Source organism: Glandiceps talaboti, chromosome 3 (assembly GCF_964340395.1).
Source record: "Glandiceps talaboti chromosome 3, keGlaTala1.1, whole genome shotgun sequence".
NCBI classification, from domain to species: domain Eukaryota; kingdom Metazoa; phylum Hemichordata; class Enteropneusta; family Spengelidae; genus Glandiceps; species Glandiceps talaboti.
This window is the reverse complement of record NC_135551.1, coordinates 14,868,152-14,894,584: the sequence shown is the minus strand read 5'-3', so window position 1 is coordinate 14,894,584 and position 26,433 is coordinate 14,868,152. Positions and strand designations below refer to the sequence as shown.

General features: G+C 34.8%; 4 protein-coding genes and 1 non-coding gene across 6 annotated transcripts in view; 2 read left to right on the top strand and 3 right to left on the bottom strand.

Moving 5' to 3' along the window:
- Positions 1–402: 402 nt before the first annotated feature.
- LOC144432624 (TIP41-like protein) lies at positions 403–6,338 on the bottom strand. The gene is made up of 6 exons (XM_078120887.1): positions 5,827–6,338; positions 4,260–4,439; positions 3,643–3,745; positions 2,718–2,849; positions 2,307–2,402; positions 403–1,826 (listed from the first exon to the last, which is right to left on the bottom strand). The coding sequence occupies exons 1-6, from the start codon at positions 5,988–5,990 to the stop codon at positions 1,644–1,646; spliced, it is 858 nt and encodes a 285-aa protein (XP_077977013.1). The 5' UTR covers positions 5,991–6,338; the 3' UTR covers positions 403–1,643.
- Positions 6,339–6,652: 314 nt separating this feature from the next.
- Positions 6,653–26,433, top strand: part of LOC144432715 (ubiquitin-protein ligase E3A-like) — a 43,506-nt gene continuing 23,725 nt past the window's right edge. Inside the window, exons 1-8 of one of the 2 annotated variants that reach the window (XM_078120982.1) lie at positions 6,653–6,812; positions 7,034–7,198; positions 12,601–12,711; positions 13,405–13,613; positions 14,702–14,765; positions 15,648–15,942; positions 16,039–16,205; positions 16,463–16,718. In XM_078120982.1, the coding sequence (XP_077977108.1) occupies positions 7,080–7,198; positions 12,601–12,711; positions 13,405–13,613; positions 14,702–14,765; positions 15,648–15,942; positions 16,039–16,205; positions 16,463–16,718 (1,221 nt within the window). In that variant the 5' untranslated portion in view covers positions 6,653–6,812; positions 7,034–7,079. Of the gene's footprint in view, positions 6,813–7,033; positions 7,199–12,600; positions 12,712–13,404; positions 13,614–14,701; positions 14,766–15,647; positions 16,206–16,462; positions 16,719–26,433 lie in introns of both variants that reach the window. The other variant, XM_078120981.1, reaches the window with a different exon arrangement.
- Positions 8,336–11,088, bottom strand: LOC144432629 (uncharacterized). The gene is made up of 4 exons (XM_078120892.1): positions 11,064–11,088; positions 10,154–10,198; positions 9,096–9,343; positions 8,336–8,590 (listed from the first exon to the last, which is right to left on the bottom strand). Exons 1-3 carry the CDS (start codon positions 11,086–11,088, stop codon positions 9,099–9,101), a joined length of 315 nt encoding a protein of 104 aa, XP_077977018.1. The 3' UTR covers positions 8,336–8,590; positions 9,096–9,098.
- LOC144433475 (small Cajal body-specific RNA 14) lies at positions 17,308–17,444 on the top strand. The gene has a single exon (XR_013480778.1).
- LOC144432521 (caprin-2-like) lies at positions 18,056–24,096 on the bottom strand. Its single transcript, XM_078120747.1, has 3 exons — positions 23,955–24,096; positions 22,491–22,728; positions 18,056–21,202 (listed from the first exon to the last, which is right to left on the bottom strand). The coding sequence occupies exons 2-3, from the start codon at positions 22,699–22,701 to the stop codon at positions 20,622–20,624; spliced, it is 792 nt and encodes a 263-aa protein (XP_077976873.1). The 5' UTR covers positions 22,702–22,728; positions 23,955–24,096; the 3' UTR covers positions 18,056–20,621.

The following is a 26,433-nucleotide window of genomic DNA, read 5'->3' as shown; positions in this document are numbered from 1 at the left end:
AATAGCCATGCTATACTGTACGTAGAACAGGACAGTATGGATTCCAGGCTACAAATAGCCATGCTATACTGTACGTAGAACAGGATAGCATGGATTCCAGGTTACAAATAGCCATGCTATACTGTAGAACAGGACAGTATGGATTCCAGGCTACAAATAGCCATGCTATACTGTAGAACAGGACAGTATGGATTCCAGGCTACAAATAGCCATGCTATACTGTAGAACAGGACAGTATGGATTAAATGGCTTTCACAGCATTTCTGTTGCACACACACACACACACACACACACACACACACACACACACACACACACACACACACACACACAGTGGGATACAAAAAGACTCAAAGACAGACTATTTAGAACTGAAACACTTGTAATCTTTAATGAGTGCTACAATACACATTTAAAGGCCTGTGTTAGATTAGGATTAAAATTTTTGATCACAAGAAAAGCAGTTATTTGACAAAGCTACGGAAAAATTTCATCCTCAACAAAAAAGTGATCATCCAATATCTCTAATTCATAATATGGCTCCACTGATCAGATAGAGAATGTGGGATTCAGACATTGGGCTTTATGGCCTAAATTGATAATCGATACCAAAATATCAAAATTTCTGTTTGGATCTGTAGGTCACCTCAATCTGACTGAACAGTACCATACATGTATTCATACACATATTGATGTATGTACATGTGCATATTTTTTTCAATACTTGTGAAATTTAAATTTGACTAAAATCTTACATTTTGTCGATATTTATGATGAAGTAAGGATGAGCAAAGACTGAATGATTCATCACTTGGTACTGAATGATAAAAGGAGTGCAAATGACACTACATTTTTTCAGACTAGTAAGAGCAAATCCTGATTGGAATTCAAAATAAAGGGTGTGTGTGACTACTGTAGAGCCTTGCAAAATCTTGCCTCAATCCATCATGATTTTAGTCACGTTAAACAGTTATTCTGCTAAACGTTTTCAACTCGTTACGTAAATTAAATGTTGTATTTTGTGAAAAGCTTTGTTATATTGATGCCACCAGCCCCCGACTTAGAAAAGATCTAACTACCGATAACTGGAAAAAATGGCAAACAAACGTCTCTATTTACATATTCATGATCCATGCACCTGGTGTCTATGTGTAAACACATCAAGCTCTCCTTGAAGATAAGTCTTAGTTACCCAAACTCCACTCTGGGTTCTGACTTCCACTGCTCAAGAGAGTCGGGAAGCATATACTGTGCATAGCAAGTGATTGGAACAATATACGATGACTGCATGAGCACAGTGGCTGTCCCACACCCTGACTTCTGTTATGACATCACAAGGTGGTAAGTCTTGCTCAGAGTATTTTTTAGTTAATCTTCATTTTCCCAACTTGTAGTTTCTAACAAAGATGATTTTCAAACTTTTATTGAGCATGATTTTCATGAAATATTTACAGAGTTGATGAAAATGTAGATGAGGAATCATTTTTATATCCAGTGAGACTCAATCTGAGTTCAGTACCAGCTCCCAACGTATGTCCCAATCACCATTCTCCCACACTCTCTTGGATGGTGGAAGTCAGCAAGACTGCAGTGGATTCTGGGTAACCAAGACTATCCTTGAAGTCAGTCTAACTGTATACGATTTACTTCTCTCCAACGTCTGTATCAGGAAACTCTAACTTTTCATATGATTCCATCACTACATCTAAGTGATCAGCAATTTCTACTGGATTTATGAACAGACTTGCTGACACTCCACCACTTATAAGCTCTGATACTTTCTTCTCTCTGGATGTGTACTCTCTCAACATGTAGTTCCATTCTGCCTGAAAAATAAAAAAAATAGTGCCAATGGCATTGTAGCACAACTGTACAATAAAAGTCACATTTCAGGGTTACAAGTCAATTGAAATTCTTAACCCACCGATTGTCTCGCGAATTCATTTCTTGTATGAAGAATTTCTTTGTCTCAAGAATTTCATTTTTGTAATGTAAATATACCAAAGTTCCTTGTCTCTGTCCACTGGTATTATTTTAAGACAATGTAAATAGTATTACAACAGTTGTACAATGTAGCTCAATGTCTAGCAAAATCTTCATTTTGACACATTTTACCACGTAACTATATTTGACTGGCTACAATCAGAACTGCATCACTGCATACGAACTGTTCCCTTCAATACAAACGTGAAGTGGAAGCTGATACCATGACCTGACATATGTATCTTCCAGACTAGTAACAGTTCACCAGTTTCGATAGCCTTTCTTTCCCTATGATTTACCACTTGATAACTCAGAGAACTTACTTCATGGTATATTCTTGTATCGTTTATCCTAATTAGGACATTGTCAACTCTCAGGAAATATCTCAACAGAATAAAGAAGCTGGTCTGCATCACTCTCTGAAAATAATTAAGATCACAATATTTAATTTTTATTTTTTTTATTTTTTATTTTTATTTTTTTATTTTTTATTTTTTATTTATTTTTTTTTTTTTGGGGGGGGCAAGACAACAGTGCATGAAACCCTGTTAGATTTTACCAACTTACTACCCTTACCAAAATCACTGCAAGCAATTAAGATTTTCTTGAATTAACTTTCCATATTCAGATGCTAACATCATTACTCATTTTTTTTAAATCTACTCTGCACATATTGGTGCAAAAATAATAAACTTAAGATAAATATGGGAGAGGGTAATACTTGGTTATCTTACCACTTTGACATTAAGAAATGCTGCTCCATTATCAGCTAACTCATCTTCAAACAACATAACATCTTCAAAGAAGAATATCCTCTCTTTGACTTTTAACTTATTCATGTCAATTCTTTGATCAGTTGGACTGCACTGAAAGAAATTAGTACATTTCAAAAGTTATCCAATGTTTTTTCAAATCAATAACTTCGTTTAATTTTTATTACAGCACATCATTTTCATATTCATTAGTGATTGGCTTATATCGTGTCATGTGATATGGACAAGTGACCCATAGCCATAGTGACCTCAATTTGCATACAATGGACACTATTAATATTCTATTTTCCCAAGGACACTATTACATGTACAGTAGTACAGCAGTCCTATCAGTGATTTGACTATGGGAGGAATTTCTGTGCCTGAGAATGTGATATTTATTTATAATCCCATGAAATCAATGTTAGTTTTGTGTCAAACTGCTCCTTGTATCATTCTATGGCCAGTACTAATATAAATACGAGAAGAATATGAGTGTTTGTGGTCTGTGTAATCATACATTGTAGTTTATTTTCAATTTTTTTTTTGTTCCACGCATGTGACTGCCTTCTTCCTAAGGCAATAACACCCACCTTGAAAATCATACAACAATATAAAACAGAAATAAAGGTAACCAAAGGAATCAAGTCATATTCCTACAAAAAATGTACATCATTTTAAGCAGACTGACAGGGACTGTGGGTATATATACTTTCAATAGATTGACCTCATTATTCAGATTTGCAATTCACTTACAGGAAAAGTTTGAAGTTGGCGATTCAACATTTTAGGTAGTATCAAAAAACACAACAAAAACATGCATTGTAAATTTATAGTACAAACTGTACATCACAGCTCCATGATGTGTTAGGATCAGAGACATTAACCCCAATACTTGTTTACTTACTTTTAGCTCTTTTTCACCACTATGAATCAAGGATCCTTTGTAATTTGTGGTGTATGTCCAATCAAATGGCTTAATAACCTCATTAATAAATTCATTGTCTAGTCTATTGAAACAAAAGGAAAACAATATATGAATTAGACAAGTGAGCAAGATAGATAATATGTACATGTACCATACCACCCTATATTAGCCATTACTCTCAGATTACAGACGCCTCAATTGGGCTGAACAATTCAGTATATCTTTCAGTTTAAATGAGAAAAGTGTTGATCTTTTATATATTCTTGAAATTTTCACCAGCTATGTTTAGGTTAGTAAAACAAAGTTTGACAAAGCCTGTCCATTGAAATAGTATGTGAGAAATTCTCACAAATAAACTTACATACATTTGTACTCACAAAAATGCTACACTTTGATATTTTCTCTATGAGAAAGTTCTGTTAATTTTTGATCTGGATCTAACAGCGAGATTCCAAGAGATTAAATTTAGCACCTTTTTTGAGTGTGGTACAGAGAACACATTACTGCATTGCAAGCACTCATGCATTTGACACTGGTCACTTGCACACACGTCATGGGGGTCTGTGGAATGTACATGTATGCTATCAGTATATTACCTTGCTTCTCTCCATCTGTCAGCTACAGCAACTTTCATAAGATCATGAATAGGATCAACCAGCTTTAACGCATCCAAAGCATTGAACTCTATACCAAAGCCGTCAGAGTGGATAACTCGTAAAACGTTACCACCGAACACCATTTCAGGTAACTGAGGTAGCTGCAGGTCTCTCTGATATCTGGAGTAATGCAATGTTATAATGGTGAATATGTACAAATGTATAGTCTAGAATTTTAAACTGGTACAGTATTACGTTTTAAAAACTTCATTACTAATACCAGTCTAGTCATGACGGTTACAAAAGGTGTTAAATTATAGTGCTCCCCTGTGGTGAACGAAGCACAGAGGACACATGTACATGTACACATGTAACCCATCACAAACTGACAAGTTTTGACCTTTCTAACGTTTCTAGGACTGCACTGATATGCAAATGTCGAACCAGGACTCCATCGCCAGTCTGTTTAAACTAAAATCATGTGGGGACACGACAATGTCAACCTGTTTATATGAACATGGTGGGGGGGGGGGGGAGAGAGCGCAGATTTCTGTGTTCAAACAACCATCATGACTAGACTGGTATTAGTAATGAAGTTTTGAAAACGTACATGTAATGCTGTACCAGTTTAGAATTCTAGACTAACAAATGTACATGTAGGATGGATTGCCTAGGACAATTTTTGAATTTTATGTTAATATATGTATTAGTATTATAAATATTGTATAATAAGATTATTTTTTATATTTATCATTTGTTCAGCTACAATTCCTCTATCACGTATGGGCTGTGTATTCCCGCTGAAAATACTTTCAACTTGGAAATTTTTGCCAAAGATTTATTTTCGCTTATTTCGCTGGAAAACAAAAATGTAAAAAAAAAGTTGTGACTAAAATGTCTTCTTATACATGGACATAATGTACCAGTCCGGTAGTTAGTAAAATTTAGGCTTTGAGAACTAGCTGAATACTCATGATTTCATAGCAGCGAAATTAGTTTACAGTATGAGGTCGTATAACGAAAGAAACCAATTGAGTATATGACAAAACCTTATGAGTATATTTGCTGCTGAGCTGAATGAAGACAAATTTGGATGAATAATTATATAACATAATTATACTACTAGTATAAAGAAAATGTGGACAATATCAGCAAATCTGAATAGACTCGCAAACAAGCACTGAAGCACCTTTGACATAGATGAACAATGTTGTGACAGAACAACTGCAGTATATATATATATATATACCATATTTTCTATTTCAACAACATATATAATTTGCTTGTGAATGAGATAATATTAATGATAGTATTGATATACATAATGTAATATATTAAAGATATGCAGGGATGTGATATATAAGACATGATAATATATGATTTCAAAACATTCATACTATATTGAAGAGGTGAAATGAAAAACAACATCAAATAATGAAATATCAACACAAATTCAGTGTGCATGTTATTCATTAATTTTATATTTTACCATTTTAAACATTGAGTTTCCCGTTGTTGTTTTTTATTTTATTTTTTATCTTTCATACCAATTCTAAAATGAACGTACCTGCATACTAAACATACATCACTATCTTCAGCATCAGTAGTTTTACACTTGTCAGGTGTTTGACAGTTCGACTTCAAAATGTGACTTTTGTGAACAACCATCGTCCATGGTCCAAACTGGAAGTTCTGCTTCTGATCAGCTCGCCCACTTTTGCCTGTTGCCATGATTTTAGTAGTACTCAGTCCAAAGTGAATGTATTACTGTAGAACTGTGAAATGGGCAAATTTTTTCTGTTCACACGTACGTAACAATAACGTCACAAGTAACAAGGACAGAATTCCAGAACAATATGTTCCTAGTACTAGTAGTAGTAATGGTACTTTTAAATGTATTCCCACACAAATTTCTAGACAATCGCTTCAACGTGTTGCTAATTCAGCATGAGAACAACGTGTAACAGGCGTTGACAAAATTATCGATGACGCAATATTTCGGAAGTCATGTCCAGACAATATTCTGAAGCGGCAACACAAAGTGATCACACGGAAGACGTCGACGTCGTCACCCGTAACATTTCACGATATATACGATACAAAGTCACGCTTAGTCATTAAACCCCCAAGCTACTATATTTTAATCATTCTAAATATTCATAATTATTTCCATGAATACCATGTTCCTCAGTATTTAAAACAAAAATTGAGACTTTGTTCAATAAATATTATTTTTGTTCATATCTATTGATCATCACATCAGTTAACTTTTGCTAAAAATGTTCGGAGCACGTCAGGTTATCTAATTTGAGAATATAGGCACGGAGTTAGAGGGTCTGTATATGACCTCTGACACGACGCTTTGTATTACTTTTAAAAACAAAACGAATATGGCCGCGTACTGTCGGCAGTTGCGGCGCGGCTGTTGGAAATCGTTTTCTTGTTGACAAGCTGCACTTCAGATTAATTCTACAACACCAAACTGGAAGGTTATTGTATGTGTATCAGTTGAACCGTCCAGTAAGATGTAGTTGCAACGTCATCGTTATTTTGGTGAGTCTGTTTACCGTTGGCCCGTTATGAATAATTAATACAACTTTCTCCATACTTTGGCTTTCAATGACTTCAGTAAGCAAAGTCACCTGAACAGACGAGTAACCAGTATATACTTCGAAATTAAGTTATATTGAGTAGTGGACTATTAACGTAAATTGTACCTATATTTAAATTTTATGAAACTGACTCAGAGGTATTTGTGTGGTTTTGACCAACAGTTGGAAATATTTTATCGAAATTATAATATCAGTCGAGAAACATATCATGGGGGACGACGTCCATTTCGCCGTACCAACCGGGAAACCACCTAGAGCCTCCGTGAAAAGGGGTTCTCTCCCCTCAGCTGTTCTACATGCCGATGTCAATAGATTAAAACTTGGAAGGTAAGGAATTTCAAAGTTTCAACAAACATTGAGCTTTGAGAATAGTGAAAGTTTATAAAAGTTGAAACCATTACCCACTTGTTGAAACCATGGAGGTATATAAAACTTGGTGGGTCTTGGTTTCTTACTGATTTTTGATTTATGATGTTTTTTGGGTTTTTTTGCTTTTTTTTGTTACCAATTACTGTTTTACAGCACACACACTTACATGTATGAGTTTACATGAGGTTGCCTATATTTCGATATGAGTGTAAACATAACCAAACAAAACATTCTGGTGTTCTTAAGATTCTCAGCAATGTGTTAATAGAAGATCCAGTTTGGATTTATATAGAATAAAACTTTGGGTGTGAGTTACAGTCGTGTGGCAAAGCTATAGAAAAATCTAGTCCAGAAAAAACACATGATCTTGTAAATCCTTATGGCTCTATGCATAAGATAATGCAAGAACCTGGGATTGAAACCTTGGCCTTTAATGTCATGTTTTGGTTTGTTTTTCACAAAGCATATTATTAACGAGAAATACTATTGGACGAAAAATATTTGTAACGCTATTGAGTTTGACAATGCTATGCCATTGTCAATGTTTTTTAATCATAGTGGTATTCCTGTGATGCCAAGTAATGCACGTTTTTAAGACCTGGTGTTAGTAATTATGATACATAGGAATGCTTAGGATATATACATCAATTAAGTTCTTGTGTACATGTATATAATCACATTGATAAATTGTCACTGATTCACATACAGTCAGATAGTTAGCCTGCAGTCAGCACAGTAGGGAGTCATACAAAGCAAACAAAGATAAGCAGTCGTTTGGTTTTGAATGCCTCATTTGCATACAAGTCAGTGTTTTTTTCAAACTCTAATAACATTTCACGGTGAATTTACAGAAACGTAATTTTTTCACAAGATTGTCAAGGACATTCAGAGGGTTCCATTGATGTATTTTTTGTGTGATATTACTATAAAGTAACTGGGTTCTTGTCGATTCAAAAAATCCTGTATGGTTACACCACCATGATCTCCAAACAATGTATTACTTTTTAGTGTTTCCATGTACTCCACTATTTCAAACTACCCATATAGTTAGAGGAACACTTCAACTACATTACCTATGAATGTCAATCCATTTAAGTTTGCGTGAGGGCCAAGTCCAACCTTTTTAGGTAGCAGTGCAGAGAGGTCACACTGTATCAATGAGTTTTCAGTGGTGGTGGGTGTTACGTAACAGCCACATTGGGGTCATCTCTGGTCATTTACTAAGGATTCTATTCTACTGCACACTTTTCTTACAGCTGATACTACATCTACAGTCAATATCATTTGTCCATGGTCGAGTTGTAGTTTCCCTTTTTTATATTATACAATTTCAACAGTTTTATCAACAATCTGTATAGGAATCAGGAGGGGTAAATGAGAAACTCACACTTAGTCAGTGTTGTGCATGTTTTTCTTCAATCCTTTACACAGTAATATATCATGGGACAAATGTTTGCGCATACTTCCACTTCACATAGTATAGCTGTATTTTGTTCTGTTTGACATAATATTTAACTTAAAAGGGGACTACTAAAGTGACCATAATAGGTGAGAATGGGGTTTGTAACAAGGATTTTGAAAGTATCAAAAAGTGTGTAATGGTACAATGATTAATAGTTGTTTCTCCATCGTTTAATTTCATGTCATTTATTGAGTTACAATCTTGAACTTGGTATGTTTTTACACGTTATTTTGACTTTTTCCAAACATTTCATTCCAAGCTGAGCTAAAGTAAAAAGACATGCAACTCCAAAGCAGAATGCATACACAAGTATATCACATAAGGAAATACACATGTTTTACTTATAAACACTTGTTTATTTTTTAAATATATATTTTTAAAATCAATATTTACATATTATATAATCTCTAACTGCTCTTCATCACTATCTATGTTCATTTCTTCCAACACATTCTCTGGCCAATCCAATGAGAATGGGGTTTGTAACAAGGATTTTGAAAGTATCAAAATCTGAGAAAATGTCTGAGTATATATTTCCTTGTGGCCAATCTTGAAAACTTTAATAATCTTACGATTTGCTTTACCCATCTTCGTGATTGGTACAATAGTACCATTGAAATAGAAAAACTTGCCATGTTTCACTATAAAAAAACATAAACATATTACAAGTTACACACAAGGTTGAAATTTTGTTTTGAGAAATAATACAATTAAACTGCAACCACTTGTAATTGTATCAGAACAATGGCAAATAGCAAACCCATATTAATAATCATATAACTTCTACCTTCTTTAATGCATTTTTTGTTGTTTGTAATGTTAAACTTTGTATGGTTTTGTTTTATTTGGATTTTGTTATGTATGTGATCGAGTGTATCACCCCAAAAAAGTTTTAAAATAAATGAAATAATCACAATTAAATAATAATATATAATAATGATGATGATAATAGACCTCAGCATTTCAGTCATTAATACACAATACAATAGCTCCCTTATTCTAATATACACAAGTACATTTAAACCCACTTTCACTTGAATTTTTCATTTACACTTACGTATAATCGCAACCTATAAAGTATTAGTTAGGTTTACATGTACAGCCTGGAATGTCAAAGTTACACGACATGAACAGCAACTGTTGGATATCCAATGTACATGCTTCCCTTTTTCTAAAACAAAACTACAATAGTTACAAATGTCCTAATACGAACAGCAAGAAAGAAATGTTTGAACATTGACCACTGCATTGAGTTTTCAAATAATTATGTACATTGGAGCTAATACATCCATGGTACAACGTAACACTGGATTTTACCGTGTGCTTTCGAGTCATGCCAGGCTTTGAAAACCAGAACACCATTCGTTTCGTACTGATACAAAAATTCCACACCGATCACAGTTATTGTTACTCCACTTATAAATGCAATCTCACTTTTACCCGTCACTTACCAGTTTCACGGGAAGAGCTGTGTAATTTTCGGTTGACCCGTCCGTCTGCCTTTCAAGATCGCTCGGACTGACTGGTTCCCGCAATAATAACGCATGGCCATGACAACCTCGTTCATGTAGTATTTTAAATAAAGCTTATAATTACAACCGTAACGCATTTGATTACACAAATATATATTAAGTAGACTATTTTTGTAAAAGTGTTCATCAAAGAGTATTTCTTTGGTACGATTTCTTTCACTAACCCTTTAACCTCGACAACAGATATAAACTTGTAATTTCCACAGTTGGAACGAGTCAGCGTATGACGTCATAAAATAACAAGGTTGACCTGGTTAACGCGTCCGCTTCTTGTGCTACGCTTGTGACGGAGGGTCGATTTCGCCGTCGATTTTCTCCGTTGTTTCGAGCCGCCACTACAGGAGACTTTACAGTTCTGTTTTTGAAGACATGTAAAAATGGAATTTGAACTTTTTTATCGTATTTTTTGTGCGTGAACCATAGGTCCTTCATCCGAACTCGTGATAGCAGAATCACATTTTCTAAAGACTGTTACGGTAAAACTTCGTAAAAAATTCGACACATGAAGACGGTACTATTGTAAATATATTGTGAAAGTTTCGAGCTGGTATCTCTCTTAGAAATATCGAAAATGCTCTTTTGAAATCTTTGAGTTTAGCGTGAGTGAGCGTTCACTGTGGCGGTTAATTTCAAATTAATTCGTTTGATCTTGCCGGCCATTTCCGCAGGCTAGCGATCCGACTGCATACATGTAGATACACATCGATTCATGTAACTGTGTTCTCCCCAGGGTGGATGGCAGCATGGTGGATCATTTGCATAACAATTTACATATAATTTGCATAACAAATTATGCATATTGCCAGCTTTCAAACTGATGCACATTTACAAGCTTCACAAAGAAGATGAGTCATGATTCATCTTCATTCTTATATATATAAAGTTTCTTATTATAAATTACATATGTTTGAAAAAATTACTGATTTTTCTAGAACTCCTGGGAGCCGGAATGGCATATGAAAGCAAATTGTATCACTCGAAAGTTAGTACTAAAAATAACACGATATGATGTCTCATTATAGCAGCGCTCAGACTCATACATAGTGATTCAAGACAAATGTCATATTGTTTAGTTCATAACTTGGTTATTATTCATGAGTTTTTTCATCTATGGCCATGATATGTGAAAAAATGCCATGTTTTCTATTTTTTTAATTGAAATACAATGTACAATAGTCTTTGACCTTCATTTCTCAATGATTTCTGACCTCCAATTTTTTTTTCCATCTTTACTTAAACAATAAACCTTGTTAAAAACAATTACAACTCTCTGTTTATTTTTATGCATACATGTACATGTAGGTACTTTTCTAGGACAGTTTGCCTAGTCAAATAAACAAACAAAAAAACAGTGTGTATATATTTCTACTGTCAATTTAAACTATGTAGTGTACATAAGGGTTATCATACCAATGGTACTGTGGTATGGAAACTTTGAAAGATAACACTTAGTGATAGCCTTGTCTCCACTAGAATCAAAATCTATTCGGTTTCAGGCAAATCAGTTCAAAAATTGGTTCTGGTTTCTGTGAGAAAATTGAACAATGAATTTGAATCTATGAACCAGTTTTTGGACTAATTTTCTTCGAAGAAGTTCAAAACCACCTCAGAGATGTTTTTGAACTGATTCAACTAAATTGGTTCAAAACTGGTTAGTGTCTATAGGGACAAAAGAACTGATTACAATTCAATTTCAGACAGATTATACTATTCCACATGGGGACAAGGCTTATGTGTTGGCTTATGTTTTGTTTTGTGGTTTTGGCAATGACATACATGCACTCATTGTCAAGATATAGTTACAATGTACACAGTGTTTTTTAGTGACCTTGGTATTTGTAATTAATCTCTCATGGAAAATGTCGTCATAAGATTATATCTGTGATAAGTGGGTATAAACATGTATACATTTCAATGCAACTTGAATCTGATGTTACATGTATATTACATGTATTATTTATACTTTGCTGGGATTTAAAGTTACAAGATCCTCAGTTAGCAAACAGATGGGCAATTTGGAAATTAGAACATGTACATTTTACAGTGATTTTCAAGGCAAACCTTATGATATGATTTATCATTGGACAGTACAGATAGAATTGTACATGTACCGGGTATACATGTATATAGAATGGTCATGAACTTGAGTAGAGTTAGAAGTAATAAATACAGTTTTCTGGCCAATGTTTCAATAAAGTGAAATATTGAAAGTGTTCTTGGCTGTAGAGAAGGGAAATATTCTATATGCTTATTGTAGAATAGATAGTTGCTTCAAACATAGACACTGAAGAGGAAACTAGATTCCAAAAAAAAAAGTAACTTTATCTCATTTGTCAATTCATGTTATTAATTTGATTTTTTCCCAGACATTCCAGTCAACCTAAACTAAACAGAAATGTTGGAGGTGGTTCATTTCACAATCTTACCACTGAGAGAGCTAGATCTAACAGCTTACAACCAACTGCAGAATTGAAAAAGTGAGTCACTCTACATTTGTATATTAAAGTCACGTGAGGGCGCTGTTCACAGAGTGGCATGTACCATATCATCTAGATTGTGCATCCATTGTCTTCCAGCCCACATAGCAACAAAATTCATAGCTACTTTTCACAGGTACAAGTAACGAAACTGGTCTAAGATTAGCTGAATTAGCTAAACTGTTAATGAAGTATGGGAGACTGACTTTATTTTGCTCTAGAAAATGTTTGACATCTACACATTTATTGTGCAAATGTTTACATTAGAGAGTCAATTTATGCACCTATTCATTCAAATCTAAACAAATGAAAGTTGTTGCAAACGTACATGTCATTATTTGTATAAAAAATGTTGAGGGCCTCCTTACTGTGCAATCAACTGTTTTAAGAATGCCAGAAGACAATTGTCATTGAAGGCATGCATCAACATTAACATTATACAGGATGAGCTTAATCACAAGGTTCTATGTAAGTATTCTAACATGAGTGAAAAAGTTTCATAAACTCAGTCTGTGCCACTTTATTTTAAACTTGTGTTGTTTGATGAAAATTTTCGCTCCTAAACAGATATTCATTGTAGGCAGTGATATTAGTAATGACACAAAGTCCTTGGTACCTTGAAAGCAAATTTTTCAAGTGCCAAAATAACTATGTTGTAAGTAAATATTTGATATTTGATTTTTTTTTTGTCAGAACACTGAGTGCAAGCAACCTGGCGGCATTATCAGACAGTAACTTATCAATACAAGAAGCACTACCTCTTAGAAGTTATGATACTCCAAATACCACAGGTGCCTTAGCTAAGACTTACTTTGAACAGCTGGTCAAAAGATACTTCTACCAACTCACACAGGGATGTGGAAATGACAAATGTAACAACAAATTTTGTTTCTTTGGCAAAGGTAAGTGCACTGTAGTACTATATGTTTCTCTGGCAAAGGTAAGTGAATCATAGTACTATATATTTCTCTGGCAAAGGTAAGTGAATCATAGTACTATATATTTCTCTGGCAAAGGTAAGTGAACTGTAGTACTATATGTAGGATGTCATTTCTGTATTGAAAGTAAGGTCATCGGTCTTTCATATTCAATCGTTCAATTGACCAATAGTCAGTCACAAGAATTTGTAAAGAACCAGGTTTCTATAACCATGATAACAATGTTCTGTTCAGTGGAGCTGAAAGGGTCTGTCTGCACTGATTGCTTCAGAATTATGTCTTGAGCTTATACTTGTTAACTTTTCAGATCGCATCTTAATATGTCAAAGTTTAGTTTGAAAGACTGGAGATGTACAATGTATATATTTATATTAATGAACTTCTGTAAATGAGTGAATTTACTGTTAATTTACATGGGCTAGGAAGCCATTTAGGCTTTTAAAAACTTCTTCCTGTTCGGAGGTGTTTATCAATTAATCATGTATTGACAATACATTAGCAATAACCCTTTCTGTTCAACTGTTCCAAATGGCTACGACACTTTGACTGAAAAAGTATTTACGGACATCCAATCTGCATAGAGTGGTTACTCTAAAGGAAACATTACTAATATAAATATGCTATACTAGAAGATAATGGTAGCATTATCTAGAAGCCAGAGAAGGCTACACATGGTGTAACATATACTCTCAATGTAATGATGATATACTGTACATCATCATAGCAGCTTAGGAAGTTAACTCTTTCAGTCTTTGTTTGAGGTAGAATTTTTAGGATCAACTTGTGCCTGAATTTTCAATATTGGGAGCAAAATGCTCCTAAAATTTAAAACTTAGAAGCAAACTTATATACATCGAACTTTAATTCTTATCAATATTCATTGTGACAAATGTCATGTTTACTTTGTTGAAATAAAAATAATCATCATTCAATAATGTTGAATGATAATGTTCATATTATTTCAAATAAAAAGATTCCTCACCATAAAAATTGTCAATATGTGAGTGGGCTTGAAACAAATTTGTAATTGATTGTTCTTATTGTTGTTGTAGATCGTTTGAAGTTGGAGAGAGACATAGCGGCCATAGTAAGCATTGAATTGGCATCTAAGAAAAGGTATATATCAAAGTATACATTTGTAATGGTGAAGATAAATTTAGATAAACAAAGTCATGTTTTTTTTACATTGCATCAATCATTATGGTGTGACCACTACAATTTTAATCATGGTTTACAAATATCAACATGTCTATGTCGAACTTGAGAATATTGTTTTAGGGGAAGGGAGGTGGTTTTGCCCTAAATGAACGAAGTTTGTGCTTATTGAGCTTGTGCGACATTGTGCAATCATCCTTAAATATCTACTGGATTGAAAAACTCAAAAGTTTACAGCTATATGAATTTGGTTTTAACCAGAAATACATATGAATATGTAAATCTGTTAACATACGTGTAATGTACACGTAGTTGGTGGTAATTAGATGTCATTCCCCAATATTTTTCTTCATTCAGCCCAAAAAAATATGAGTGATCTAAGGGGCCTTTGTTACTACGCGTCAGTAGACTCGTAGAGACATTCTTTAGGTCACAAGTGTTTTCTGGCTGAATGAAAACAATTTAGGAGAATAAAATAATTATACCCGTACCAGTAATATCAAAGAAAAATTGAGGAAAGTATAATGGCAATTTTGAATGTTTTGACTCATATTTCAAACACAGCAGGACCAGTGACATAGACACATGTTGTTGTGCCGTAGAATGACCAGAGTATAAATTCCATATTTTTTGTTCAACTTTGTTTTTGTTCAACTTGTTTAACAAGGTCAAGGGTCATTTATATCACATTGATAAGAATATTAATACTTACCGGTACCTCCAAGCTGAGCAGTCGTTAATCCTGTTTTTCCTAACTTGTAGATTTTTGTGTACAAACAAATACTTCTCCTGATAGAAAGAGGATTAATCTGAATTGTTCTCCCATACTCTTTTTTTTTTCAGCCACTACCTCTGTACAAATGACAAGTATATCGGGAAAGGACTGCCATCCAGTGTCTTTTCTACAAAACCAGGTCTTCCAAAACCTTTTCTCCATGCCATGTTTTCTTGCACTCCATTTACATCACTATTCACTGACAAAGTACCTCAACCACAACTTCATCAACATTCCAGAATCCCCAGACCAGCCAGTCTCACCAGACTGGTAAAAGACTCTTTACCAACCCCAAACTTTGGTGCTAATTCTAAACTCACTATAAAGAGTGGTGCTAAGCCCAAGATAAGACCAGGGTATGGTGCAAGCAGTAGCCACGGGGAACTGAATTCATGGCCAGTACATGGAAGTAACCATAGTAATGGTAGCTACGACGATTTGAAATCAAGACCCGTTCAGGGTAATAGTAGCCATGGTGATCTTAGGACTTCCAAGACTCATTCCATTCCAAAGGACAATGCGAGTGATTTATGCGATAGTGGGGCGACATCAGGGAGATTATTAGCCAGAGGAATCAGTAATGACAGCGTGTCATCTGCAACTGCTGGAATTTTACAAACACAAAGGTATATACATTAACACTGAAGGTTTATCATGTTTCAGCTTTTTCCAAATCATATGTAACAACTACCGGGTATATACTTCTTTTTTATTATATTCACAATACAGAGAGTAGATGTCATTTTGTTCATTGTTTATAGGCACACAGTGTTAAAACATTTGAGAATGGTTCCCCAACCTTAGCAAAAACACTATAATAGATGTGCTATCTGTTGTCATCTAAAGGTCTACTAACTGATGTGTTGTCTGTTTTCATTCTTAGTTCTATAAACTTAGACAGTACTTGCAGTAGTCTAGGCAGTGTCAGCAGTAACTCTGCACTCCTTGTCAGCTCTTCTGGTGCTTTGAACAATACTATGTCTTCCCTGGCATCAACATCTACCTATCTTCTGTCTTCCAACGAAGCCTTAGCTGACAATCTGGATGAGTTTGAAAACCAGTGTGCCTTAGAGATGTCTACGGGAGCCCAGGAAATCAAAGAGTTTTCACTGACACATCTTACAGTACCTATGTTAAAGGTAAGTCACGTAGTACTTCTTTTAAAAGGGGAACACTGTTCCAGAAAGGTTTTTTGATAAACTTTCAGTTCTGGAGACGTAGACTGAGTCATTTCATGTTTCATATTTTCATTCTGTTGTCCAAGAAACACCAAATTGAAACTCTTTCTTCACCTCTACTGTTCTTTCAGTAGAACACCATTGCATCATGGGTCAAATCAGATGTGATGGTGACCATCAATTTAAACAAATTTAGAACCATTGTAAAACTTCCATTGGACTCCTATTAGTAAATATATAGTGATGGATATGTTATTAACTTCTTTATGAGCTTATGACTAAAGTGATCAGTTAGGTACATTTGTAAACACTGCTAAGATGATATCGTGCCACAAATAAATGATTGTACTGGTATGTTCTCTGTCTGTGAAACGTTCCCATGACTTTTTAAATAATTTTTTTTAAGGGACCAATTTGCCACAATTTGTTTACATGTAATGTAACAAGTGTTGGAAAACAGTTAAAACATACATGTAGGTTAAGGAATGAATTTACATTACAGTGATTTAGAGATTTAATCTTTGAGAGGAAACATTTGGAATAATCATATTTGGCTTGTCAACTCATCATGTAGTTTAAGTGTACTGCGTGATGACAATTCAACAAGCCATACAGTAAGGTATTTGTGGACTCTGCCGACAGGGCTTCTTAGAGAAATGAGAGAACTGTGCGATGATTCCACACAAGAAATATTATACATGGATGTACAGGGATGTAGCAGGTAAAACTGAAAAAAAAGTAGATACTTAGTCATCCCTATTAGGGAGAAGCATCGTACATCAGACCTTGAAAATTCATGCACTACCCAAAGCCCATGGCAAGTAAATTTTCGTAAAAACAAGTCTGAAGACCTATCCTTTAGCCCAAGTGACAAGCAAAGTTCATATAACAGTTAATGAAGTTATTAGACCATGATCATGAAGCAATTTTTTTTTTTTTTTTTTTTTTTGCTCTTCTTTTTCATGATGTTTATCAACATACCTATCAAACTCTATGTGTTTGTTTTTGGATAGCCCATTTGAAATGCCTTCAACACGGCATATCTAAATCACAGTCAAATCTTAATCACAGTCAAATCTGAATCACAGTCAAACTGTAACCATGTGTAGTTGTTTACAAATACATCCGGGTGTTTCAATACATCGATGTGTTTCAAGCGTAAATGAAAGGTCATTTGCATTTGAAAGTGCCGCTCAGTTCAAGTTCAGTTAACATATTATTACATTGTTCAGATGTATATACTTTCGTACATCACTTCGTAAATAAACAGAAAACATACATTTTTATTTTAAGTTGCAACTTTATTGAAATTTTTTTGTCATTGCAAGCTGTAGGCATAGCTCTTGGGTATTACATAATAATATTTGTAAGATCTCCATTTGAAAATGATCCAATTACAAGAAATGATCAGTACATCAGTACATTGTATGCCACCCTTTGAATGTCATGCAGTGTGGCTAGGACCAGAAATATTCTCCCAAATCTCAAAATATTCCCAAATTGATCCTCTGTATTTTGGAAGGAAAGGTGTGAATTTAATCCTATGCTGTTTAAATCCAAGATGACAACAGGCAAAATGTTTTGGGTAACACATTGTAGGAATGGGTTTTATTAGTATTGTGTGATGTCCTTGATGACTACAACACTCACTGTGGTAGCACTAACATGGTGATCAAAGGGTTAATACATGAATTAACCTATCAGAAGTTACACATTCATTCTCTCAGAGAGACAAAATCAATGTACAGTACCGGTACATCAACATTTCAAATGACAAGAATAATATGATCTAGAGTATAGGGAAGGGATTATTCTATGTGAATTCTAGGCTAAAATTCAGTTGTGGGGATTTTTCTATTGCCTTTCCCCTAGTATGCCTGACATTTCACTAGTGGTCTTTACATAATGAAGGCTTCAGCTAGAAGGAAAGGAACAACTTCTTATTGGGTTTTGAATTATTCCTTCTGTGACTGTCTCAGAGTTCATGTAAAGGGACATTATGAATATTAATGAACCCATCTCGGTAGACAGCATCAACCAATCACAAATGGATAGATTTCATGATGGACATAGACGCATCGAAATGGGTTGGATGCTGCTGTGGGAAATTAAAATCTGATTTAGGATTGATTACATGGATATTACATTTACAAAGAAATGCTAGGTGTAAGGGGAAAGGTGACTAGAAAGGCAACTATATGCTGCAACAGTTTAATGTTTAATGTTTCTGGTATGATAGGTGGAAGGAAAGTCAACACAGTCAATGTGTAGAAAGAATGACATAGTCTGCCGGTAAGGTACGCTATGACAGGGCGCCCTCACACATCGATCAACCCCTCCCTTTGAGGGTGGAACGGCACGATGTACATTGTATGTTAGATTGTATATAATGTAACTGAGATTCTATTTTAACATTTTACAAGTTACAACCTTACAATGAAAGCATACAAAGTTCTTATTTTACTAGAAAGGAAAAGTCAAATTAAGGTCTAAAAAAAAAGAATTGTTTCTGGTCCAGACATTTTTCTCAAGTGTAATTTGTTTTTCTCTCATCAAACCTGTCACTAAATCTACTATTTATGACAGTTACAGTTAGCAAGTGTGTTTGTGAGGCAGATTTCATTTGTTTGTTCATGATTGCTCTGAAGTTGTCTTCACTGAAGTAGGGAGGGCTATTTTTGTGAACATTTCCCATGGATCTGCAGACTGCATGGGCTGGAGAAACACAAAAAAGAAAAGACTTGTATTGCCATCAATGGTTTTGAGTGGTCAAATTGTACCTCAGTAACTTTAATACTCAACTTGGAATCTTGTAAAAAAGCTCTTCTGCATTTGACATGTATTCAGCCAATATTGGGAATTTTCTGCAAGGATTTATGGGAAAATCTGTTGTGATGACATCATAAGATCATAAATTTGACTCCCTGTACATGTGTCAAGTGTACATGCAGTAGGACTTCTTTCTTTACAAGGAAGACTTTTTTAGAAAGTGATTGTAACCTGAATTTTTTTTCTAAAAGAATAAAAGGTTGAGGACATTTTCCTTTTTAAAACTAACAAATGACATGAATAACGAAACCAAAACATTTGAAGAATTATGAGACTTGGAGTAAACAAAATGTCCTGAGGGACTGGTGCCAATCTGAAGAGGAGTGGAAAAAATTAGTAACTTTATATTGGGTAGAAATCACTTTGTAAAGTGCCTTGATTGTAATTAGAATAGAATTATTATCCCTTAGATTTAAAAATCGATTTCTTGGTTAGATATGAAACAAGGCCTCTAATTATAACAATGTAAATCCACACTTGAGAAGTTGAGTGTATACATTGTGTGCATAATTAGAGGCTCTTTGAATATTCATCATTGGCAGTCAGCAGTAGCGGGAGAAAGGGGGTATGTGCCCCTATTTATTAGGACAGCATACTTAATACTATGTTTCTCATGATCCTGTCAGCTTAATATTTCTTCGATCTGGCAAAATGATTTTAAAAATTGATGCCTTCTGTTGGCAAGATTAGAATAAATCAGTGCACAGTGTCACTGAATGTATGATGGCAACTCCACAAGTTTACATCTGAGTGAAAAAATATTGTTCGTTGTTGAAATATGGGAATAAAACAAATATTTAAAAGTTTCCTTCTGTCATTTTGAAATCACTCAGACTACATGTATTACATGGATTATCAAAGTATGACAATGTAATGAAAGTATCATCAAGTACACATACAGTGTACTTTTTGAAGAACCCCCCCCCCCAAAAAAAAAAAAAAAAAAACTTATCAAACTGGCCCGTCATTTTTACAAGTACATGTATTACAATGAGAAGCATAGAATTAAGTATAGGTAGTTGATGGGTTTTAATCTTAATCTGCATAGAGGAGGTATCCAGCAAAGGTAGTAGTTGAGTAACTGCCACCATACACACCATATCCCGCTTTCAATATGACCCACACTTTATCACCATACTCTAAGCTTAGAACCATGTTGTTAGAGGCAGTACCATAGGGCCTATGGCTGGAGTGGCTGATCCAGATACAGGCAACTTGAGAAGAATTCTTCACCAAGCATGCATGGAGGTTGACGCCTTGTTTCCTCATAGCAGAAATTGAAAAGTAGTATATGCCCGCATAAGGACATGTAAATTTGCCGGTGTTGGTGCTGTAAGCACTACCGATATTTGAAATCTCGGAATCATAAACGATCACTGCATCATGATATCCAGTCCATTGATGTGCTGATAGAGCTGCAGTGAAGGCTACTTTGTGTTGGTTTGGTGTGTTGCCTGGTTGACCCGTGTCACCTTTATCACCTTTCTGGCCATAGTCACCATTATAACCTTTAGGTCCATGTGGTCCTGGCCGTCCAGATGAACCTTTCCATCCCTTCTCTCCCATATCTCCCTTGCATCCCCTTGCACCTGGTGGACCAGTAAGTCCTGGTGTTCCTGAAAAAAACATGTTTATTTTGTTTATTAATAGACTGCTAATTACTGCGATAGGTTTCCATTTAATTACGACTGACATCATAGACAAACATACGGAGACAGAGCGGAGCCCAAACTAGACTCCATAATCACCACCACGACACGACATATGTATGCATTTTCGCATTTACGTTTGCTTTGAAATACCTCGGGTGGTTCTCATGTACACATTTGGGATAACTCGGTTAAACACATGTATGTGATTTTATTGACTCTTTTCTGAAATGAGACATTGGATTTGGAAATACAAGTTTAATCAATCATAAAACAGCCATAACCTATACCTTCAAAGAAACGGAAAGAAAATAACAGGAAAATCAATGACATTTCTACCAAACTCGAGATCTCACGTAACGTTGTGTAGTGTACCGTAAGTATGGAAGAGCAGAAATGATCTCATCAGTAATATGCAAATTAGGTGTAAAAATGTGAATTTTGGTTAAAAATTTACATCTCAAAAAGTACTCGCTCAATGAGACCAAAACTTGATGGAATGTTTCTAATAGTGTTATTCTGCAGATTTTCTTCAAAACATTTTGACACAATTGGCCCTAGCAACCATGACCATGCCCTTAGCAACAACCAAATGGCAGTATTAGTCCATGGGCCAGAAGGGGTTACCGTGCACCCCCCCACAAACATCCGACATAGGTATTTTTTTGTTCATTGGAGTCTACTGAATGAGAAACAAAATGTTAACAGTGAAAATTTTGGGCTGCACTACCTGTTTGGCCTCAATTTCAAATTACATGTGTGTCCCGGAATGGCGTCAAAAGGTTGAGGGTAGGGGTAACACATTGTCTTCCATATGACACATGCAAGCACAGACTTTATTATCCATTATATATTTGGAAAGCTTAGGAAATTTCCTTTCTAATGATATAATGTTTGCCATACATATGCCAAGAAATAAAATTTTAAAAAGATAACAACATGGTTGGATAGGCAACTGGATAGTTATTCAGCAAATGTACACCTACATGTATGCTACATTGTAGCATGGATCAGCATGTGGATAAACATTTTTAGAAACTATACAGTTGTGCTACAATGCCATTGGCACTATTTTGAAATTATATAGCGCCTTCCAACTCTGTGCTCAAAGCACTTTACAATTACTAGTATACTACCCATGGCACAGATCTATAGCAGCATAACAGCCCTTTTTACTTACTAAACTCTCTGGAAATAACAATACTCACAAGACAAGGAAGAGGCATGGATGTAGCTTGTAATAACTTATTCTTACCTGGAATTCCAGGTTCTCCTTGGCAACAGGTATCGCATTCCTCATTGCTTGACTCGGTGGTTTCATACGATTGGGGTGTAGCAGGGACAGTATAGATGTATGGTGCGGGGGTACGGCGCCAACGCCATAGTGAATAGGTTTCTGACAGTTGAAGTGTGATGGTCACACATAACAGAAGGATAACATGTGGTGACTGACTGAAACACTTCATGTTGATGTCAGTCCTGGTTGCTCTGAGCTAGAAGTTAGAAATAGAACAAGAAAAAGTAGGTTAACATTGAATATTTGGAGGGTAATTAATGATTTCGCCCCATTAAAACCAATACTATACGCTATTATATTGAAATACTGACAGTAGGGGGTAGGGGTAAACTATCTTCTGTGCTTTTATGTGTCCTTTTGGTTAAAAATCTATAATTACAAAACTACTGAGCAGATTGGGCTGAAGTTTAGGTGGAAATGCATCGAGGGGTGTATGGACCAAGAAGTATTAAGCATACAATGATTCCATGAGTGATATGCAAATTAGGTGTAAAATGTGAATTTTTGGTCAAAAACTTAGTGAGATGTTTCTAAAAGTGTTATTCTGCAGATTTTCTTCAAAACATTTTGCAAATACCCTAGCAACCATGACCAGGCCCATAGCAACAGCCAAATGGTCATGTATTTCGCAAAGATAACGACAGGGATTAACAGACAATTAAATAAACATTCAAAAAATGTATGTAAATTTGCCTAGCAACAAGACCACGCCCATAGCAACAGCCAAATAATCGTATATTATAAAGATAACAACAGGAATAGAAAGACAAATGCACAAACATTAAAAAATGTATGCATATGTGCCGAGCAACAAGACCACGCCCATAGCAGCAGCCAAATGATCACATATATTGCAAAGATAATATCAGGAATTCATACACAAGTGAACAAAAACATACAAAAATGTATGCAAATATATCTAACAACATGACCACGCCCATAGCAACAGTCAAATGATAGCATAAAGATAGCAACATGGTTGGATAGGCGACTGGATAGTCATTCAGCAAATGAACACCTATTGTTAGCATGGACTAGCATATATGGATAAAACTGTACAGTTGTGCTATAATGCCATTGGTGGTATTATTTTTTTTTTATCAGACTACTAAAAATATAATCACTGAAAATGTGTTAAAATGTCACACATATATTAGAAGTTAATTTTGTCCACAATTGATAGTCAGTAACAGATTCTGATTTTAAGATGCAGACCCCAAAATCAATTTGATTGGATTTGTTGTACAATTTTGTATGTTCAGCTACATGTACATCAAACTAGAGATTCAACACTGTTCAGGGTGGTGTACACTATTATGAGCAAAGTCTGTTGTATCCAACAAAATATTTCAAAAGACATTCTGTTTACAGCTAGTACAGATTTAAGATATAATGGTATAAAGAATACAAGTATATACTCACTGATTTGAAGTACAGAGTGATGTCGCTGGTAAAGTTGTCGATTTGGCGATGAAAGGATGATATTGTATGTCTGCAGAAGTCCTACAAAGTGAAGTGGTTTAAACACCCAAGTCTCACTTTATTTAAAAGACATAACTAATAACAGATACTGTGTCAATACATATGTTACTAGTCACATCAAAAACTTCCTTCTGTCCTTATAAAGTCATATTTGGGTGTGTTTCAAAGCCCATAAACTTTTAACATTGAAATACCCCCATGATATAGTGGTAGAGTCTAGGATTTTCACATAACAAAAGTAGTAAATGTTAGGTAAATTTATCCATTCGTTACTGAGAAAACACCAGGTTGAAACAATTTTTATACAGTGACCTTAGCAAACCTTGATATCCAACCCCTTTCATTCCTTATAAGTTATATAGGGCAAGTTTTGATGCTTTCGAGGTACAAGAAACTTTGTGTAAGGCATTTAAGTCCAGGAGCCTTTAAGGAACTTAATAGCAGGAAACATGTAACTTTAGATAATGGTTTCACTTCTTCTTATTGTTACAGGGTTTTATTTTTATTTTCAATGATACCAAAAACAAAATGTAAGCTTATATATTTGTCACATGTAACTGTTACAGAGAAATACAACTATTAAATTCAGAAAGAAAAACATTTATTGTCCATAGATCAATCAAATAAAACACAGTCTAAGTTGGAGAATATATTGTTCATGTTTCCAAGAATCAACAGTACAGTACAATATACTGTGGAATGGTAAATTAGAAACGAATGTGGTGTTTCAATCCGTCTACTATGGACCTTCATCACACAATGATTTAATTATTCAGTCTAAGTTATCTAAACACAACTTAGGAGGAAAGCTCAGATTGTACAAATCTAACTACTTAGGCCAAATCTTTTTTAAAAAATTGGCTCCAGTAATCCAGCCTAGTTTTTAGCACAATTGAACTGATAAGGTTCAGTAGTGCTATTGGCATGGCAAAGTGTCTGTTTGCCTGCCTGTCTACGTGTGTGCGTGCGTGCACGTGCGCACGTGTGTGTGTATGTGTGTGTGTGTGTGTGTGTGTGTGTGTGTGTGTGTGTGTGTGTGTGTGTGTGCTCCTACCTACCCTGGTACCCACCATATTTTGAAAGCTTATTGAAAGCATACAATTTTATTTTGTTTTTTGCCATATGCATTTATTTTTCCTTTGACTTATTATTTTGTAGAAATATTTTTTAAAACCATGCATTTTTCTTTAGTTTATTTTTAAAGTGACATATACAGCTAAAACAGGTAGTGTTTGCCAAAAGATTGTCATAATAAACATTTAATGATCAACGCTGATCTTTTGGCAAGTTGACTTTGTTACCTTTCTGGCTTGACAACAGAACTTTTACTACTGATCACAGCAGCATTGTGATTGATGTCAATACTGGTTGCTCTTAGCTAGAAGTTAGAAATAGACAAAGAATTTGACATCAATTGAGATTTGTTTATGTTTATTCGGCTTTTAAACTTCCCATAATAACAGCCATGCTGTGTCCAACAGTAAAAAGTTTAATAGTAAAACAATCTAAACTTGCAAAATGGTCAAATTTGATGGTAAATGTAGCTACATGCAGTCTCCTGGCATAGCAAACAGCTAATACATGTTCATACATGTACATGTAAGTTCATTGGGCTTGGAGGTTTTCTTTCTTTCATTCTTTCTTTATTACTTAATATATTTATTTATTATCTATTATTATTTTAGAATGCATATTCAGTTGATGACAATGACTTCATATCGCTATATTATAATTAAAGGGCTGTAAGTTAATCGCACAGGTTCATTAATGCATTTCTGCACCCACACGACGTAATCCTAACGTAATCCTGAATAATTAATGACCAAGCTGAGAATCACTATCTTTCTCGGTAACTACTGATAAGACGTAAGGCAAAAAGAAATAAAACAAAGGTTGAATTGGATTACCGAGAGTAACTGTGCTGTTTACCGCTTGAAATATACAGAATGTGTTTAAATTACTTTTAAAGTTCATAAATCATGAACAAATTCAAAAAACCTTTCATGATTAAATCTCAGTAATGACAGTCTTGAAGTAAAGGTCAGTAATGAATCTCCAAGCATTTGATATTTGTAAGATGAACGAACTGGTCACGTTGCCATCTTAGTACAAAGAAAAACATATTATTTCACTAAGATTTATACATAGGGTTTTGTGATTTTGCCACCCTGGACAGAGAACTTCAGTAGAGGGTAACTTCCACTTTCAGGGTCCATGGGTCAAATAAATGTAGAATGACAGGATGTCATATTATATCATTACAATGTATATCAGGAGTGGAAAGTGGCATGACCAGAATTTGACCTTTTTTATAAATGATGAATATTTCACTGGAAAAAAGGAAACTACATGTATGTGTACTATATTCTCATAGACCATGTGTATTAATTTCCTATAAAGTGTGATGTATGTGTAACTA

Bases quoted from the DNA above. Each gene is read 5' to 3' on its own strand.
- LOC144432629 (XM_078120892.1), bottom strand. From the start codon at position 11,088: ATGACTCATCTTCTTTGTGAAGCTT. The intron at 10,199-11,063 runs GTAAATGTGCAT...CTTGAAAGGCAG, and splicing joins TCATCTTCTTTGTGAAGCTT to ACGGACGGGTCAACCGAAAA. The intron at 9,344-10,153 runs GTAAGTGACGGG...GTTTTTTTATAG, and splicing joins CAGCTCTTCCCGTGAAACTG to TGAAACATGGCAAGTTTTTC.
- LOC144432521 (XM_078120747.1), bottom strand. From the start codon at position 22,701: ATGAAGTGTTTCAGTCAGTCACCACATGTTATCCTTCTGTTATGTGTG. The intron at 21,203-22,490 runs GTAAGAATAAGT...TGTTTTTTTCAG, and splicing joins AGGAGAACCTGGAATTCCAG to GAACACCAGGACTTACTGGT.
- LOC144432624 (XM_078120887.1), bottom strand. From the start codon at position 5,990: ATGGCAACAGGCAAAAGTGGGCGAGCTGATCAGAAGCAGAACTTCCAG. The intron at 3,746-4,259 runs GTAATATACTGA...TTGTTTCAATAG, and splicing joins GACAGATGGAGAGAAGCAAG to ACTAGACAATGAATTTATTA. The intron at 1,827-2,306 runs GTAAGTTCTCTG...TTTATTTTTCAG, and splicing joins ATACAAGAATATACCATGAA to GCAGAATGGAACTACATGTT.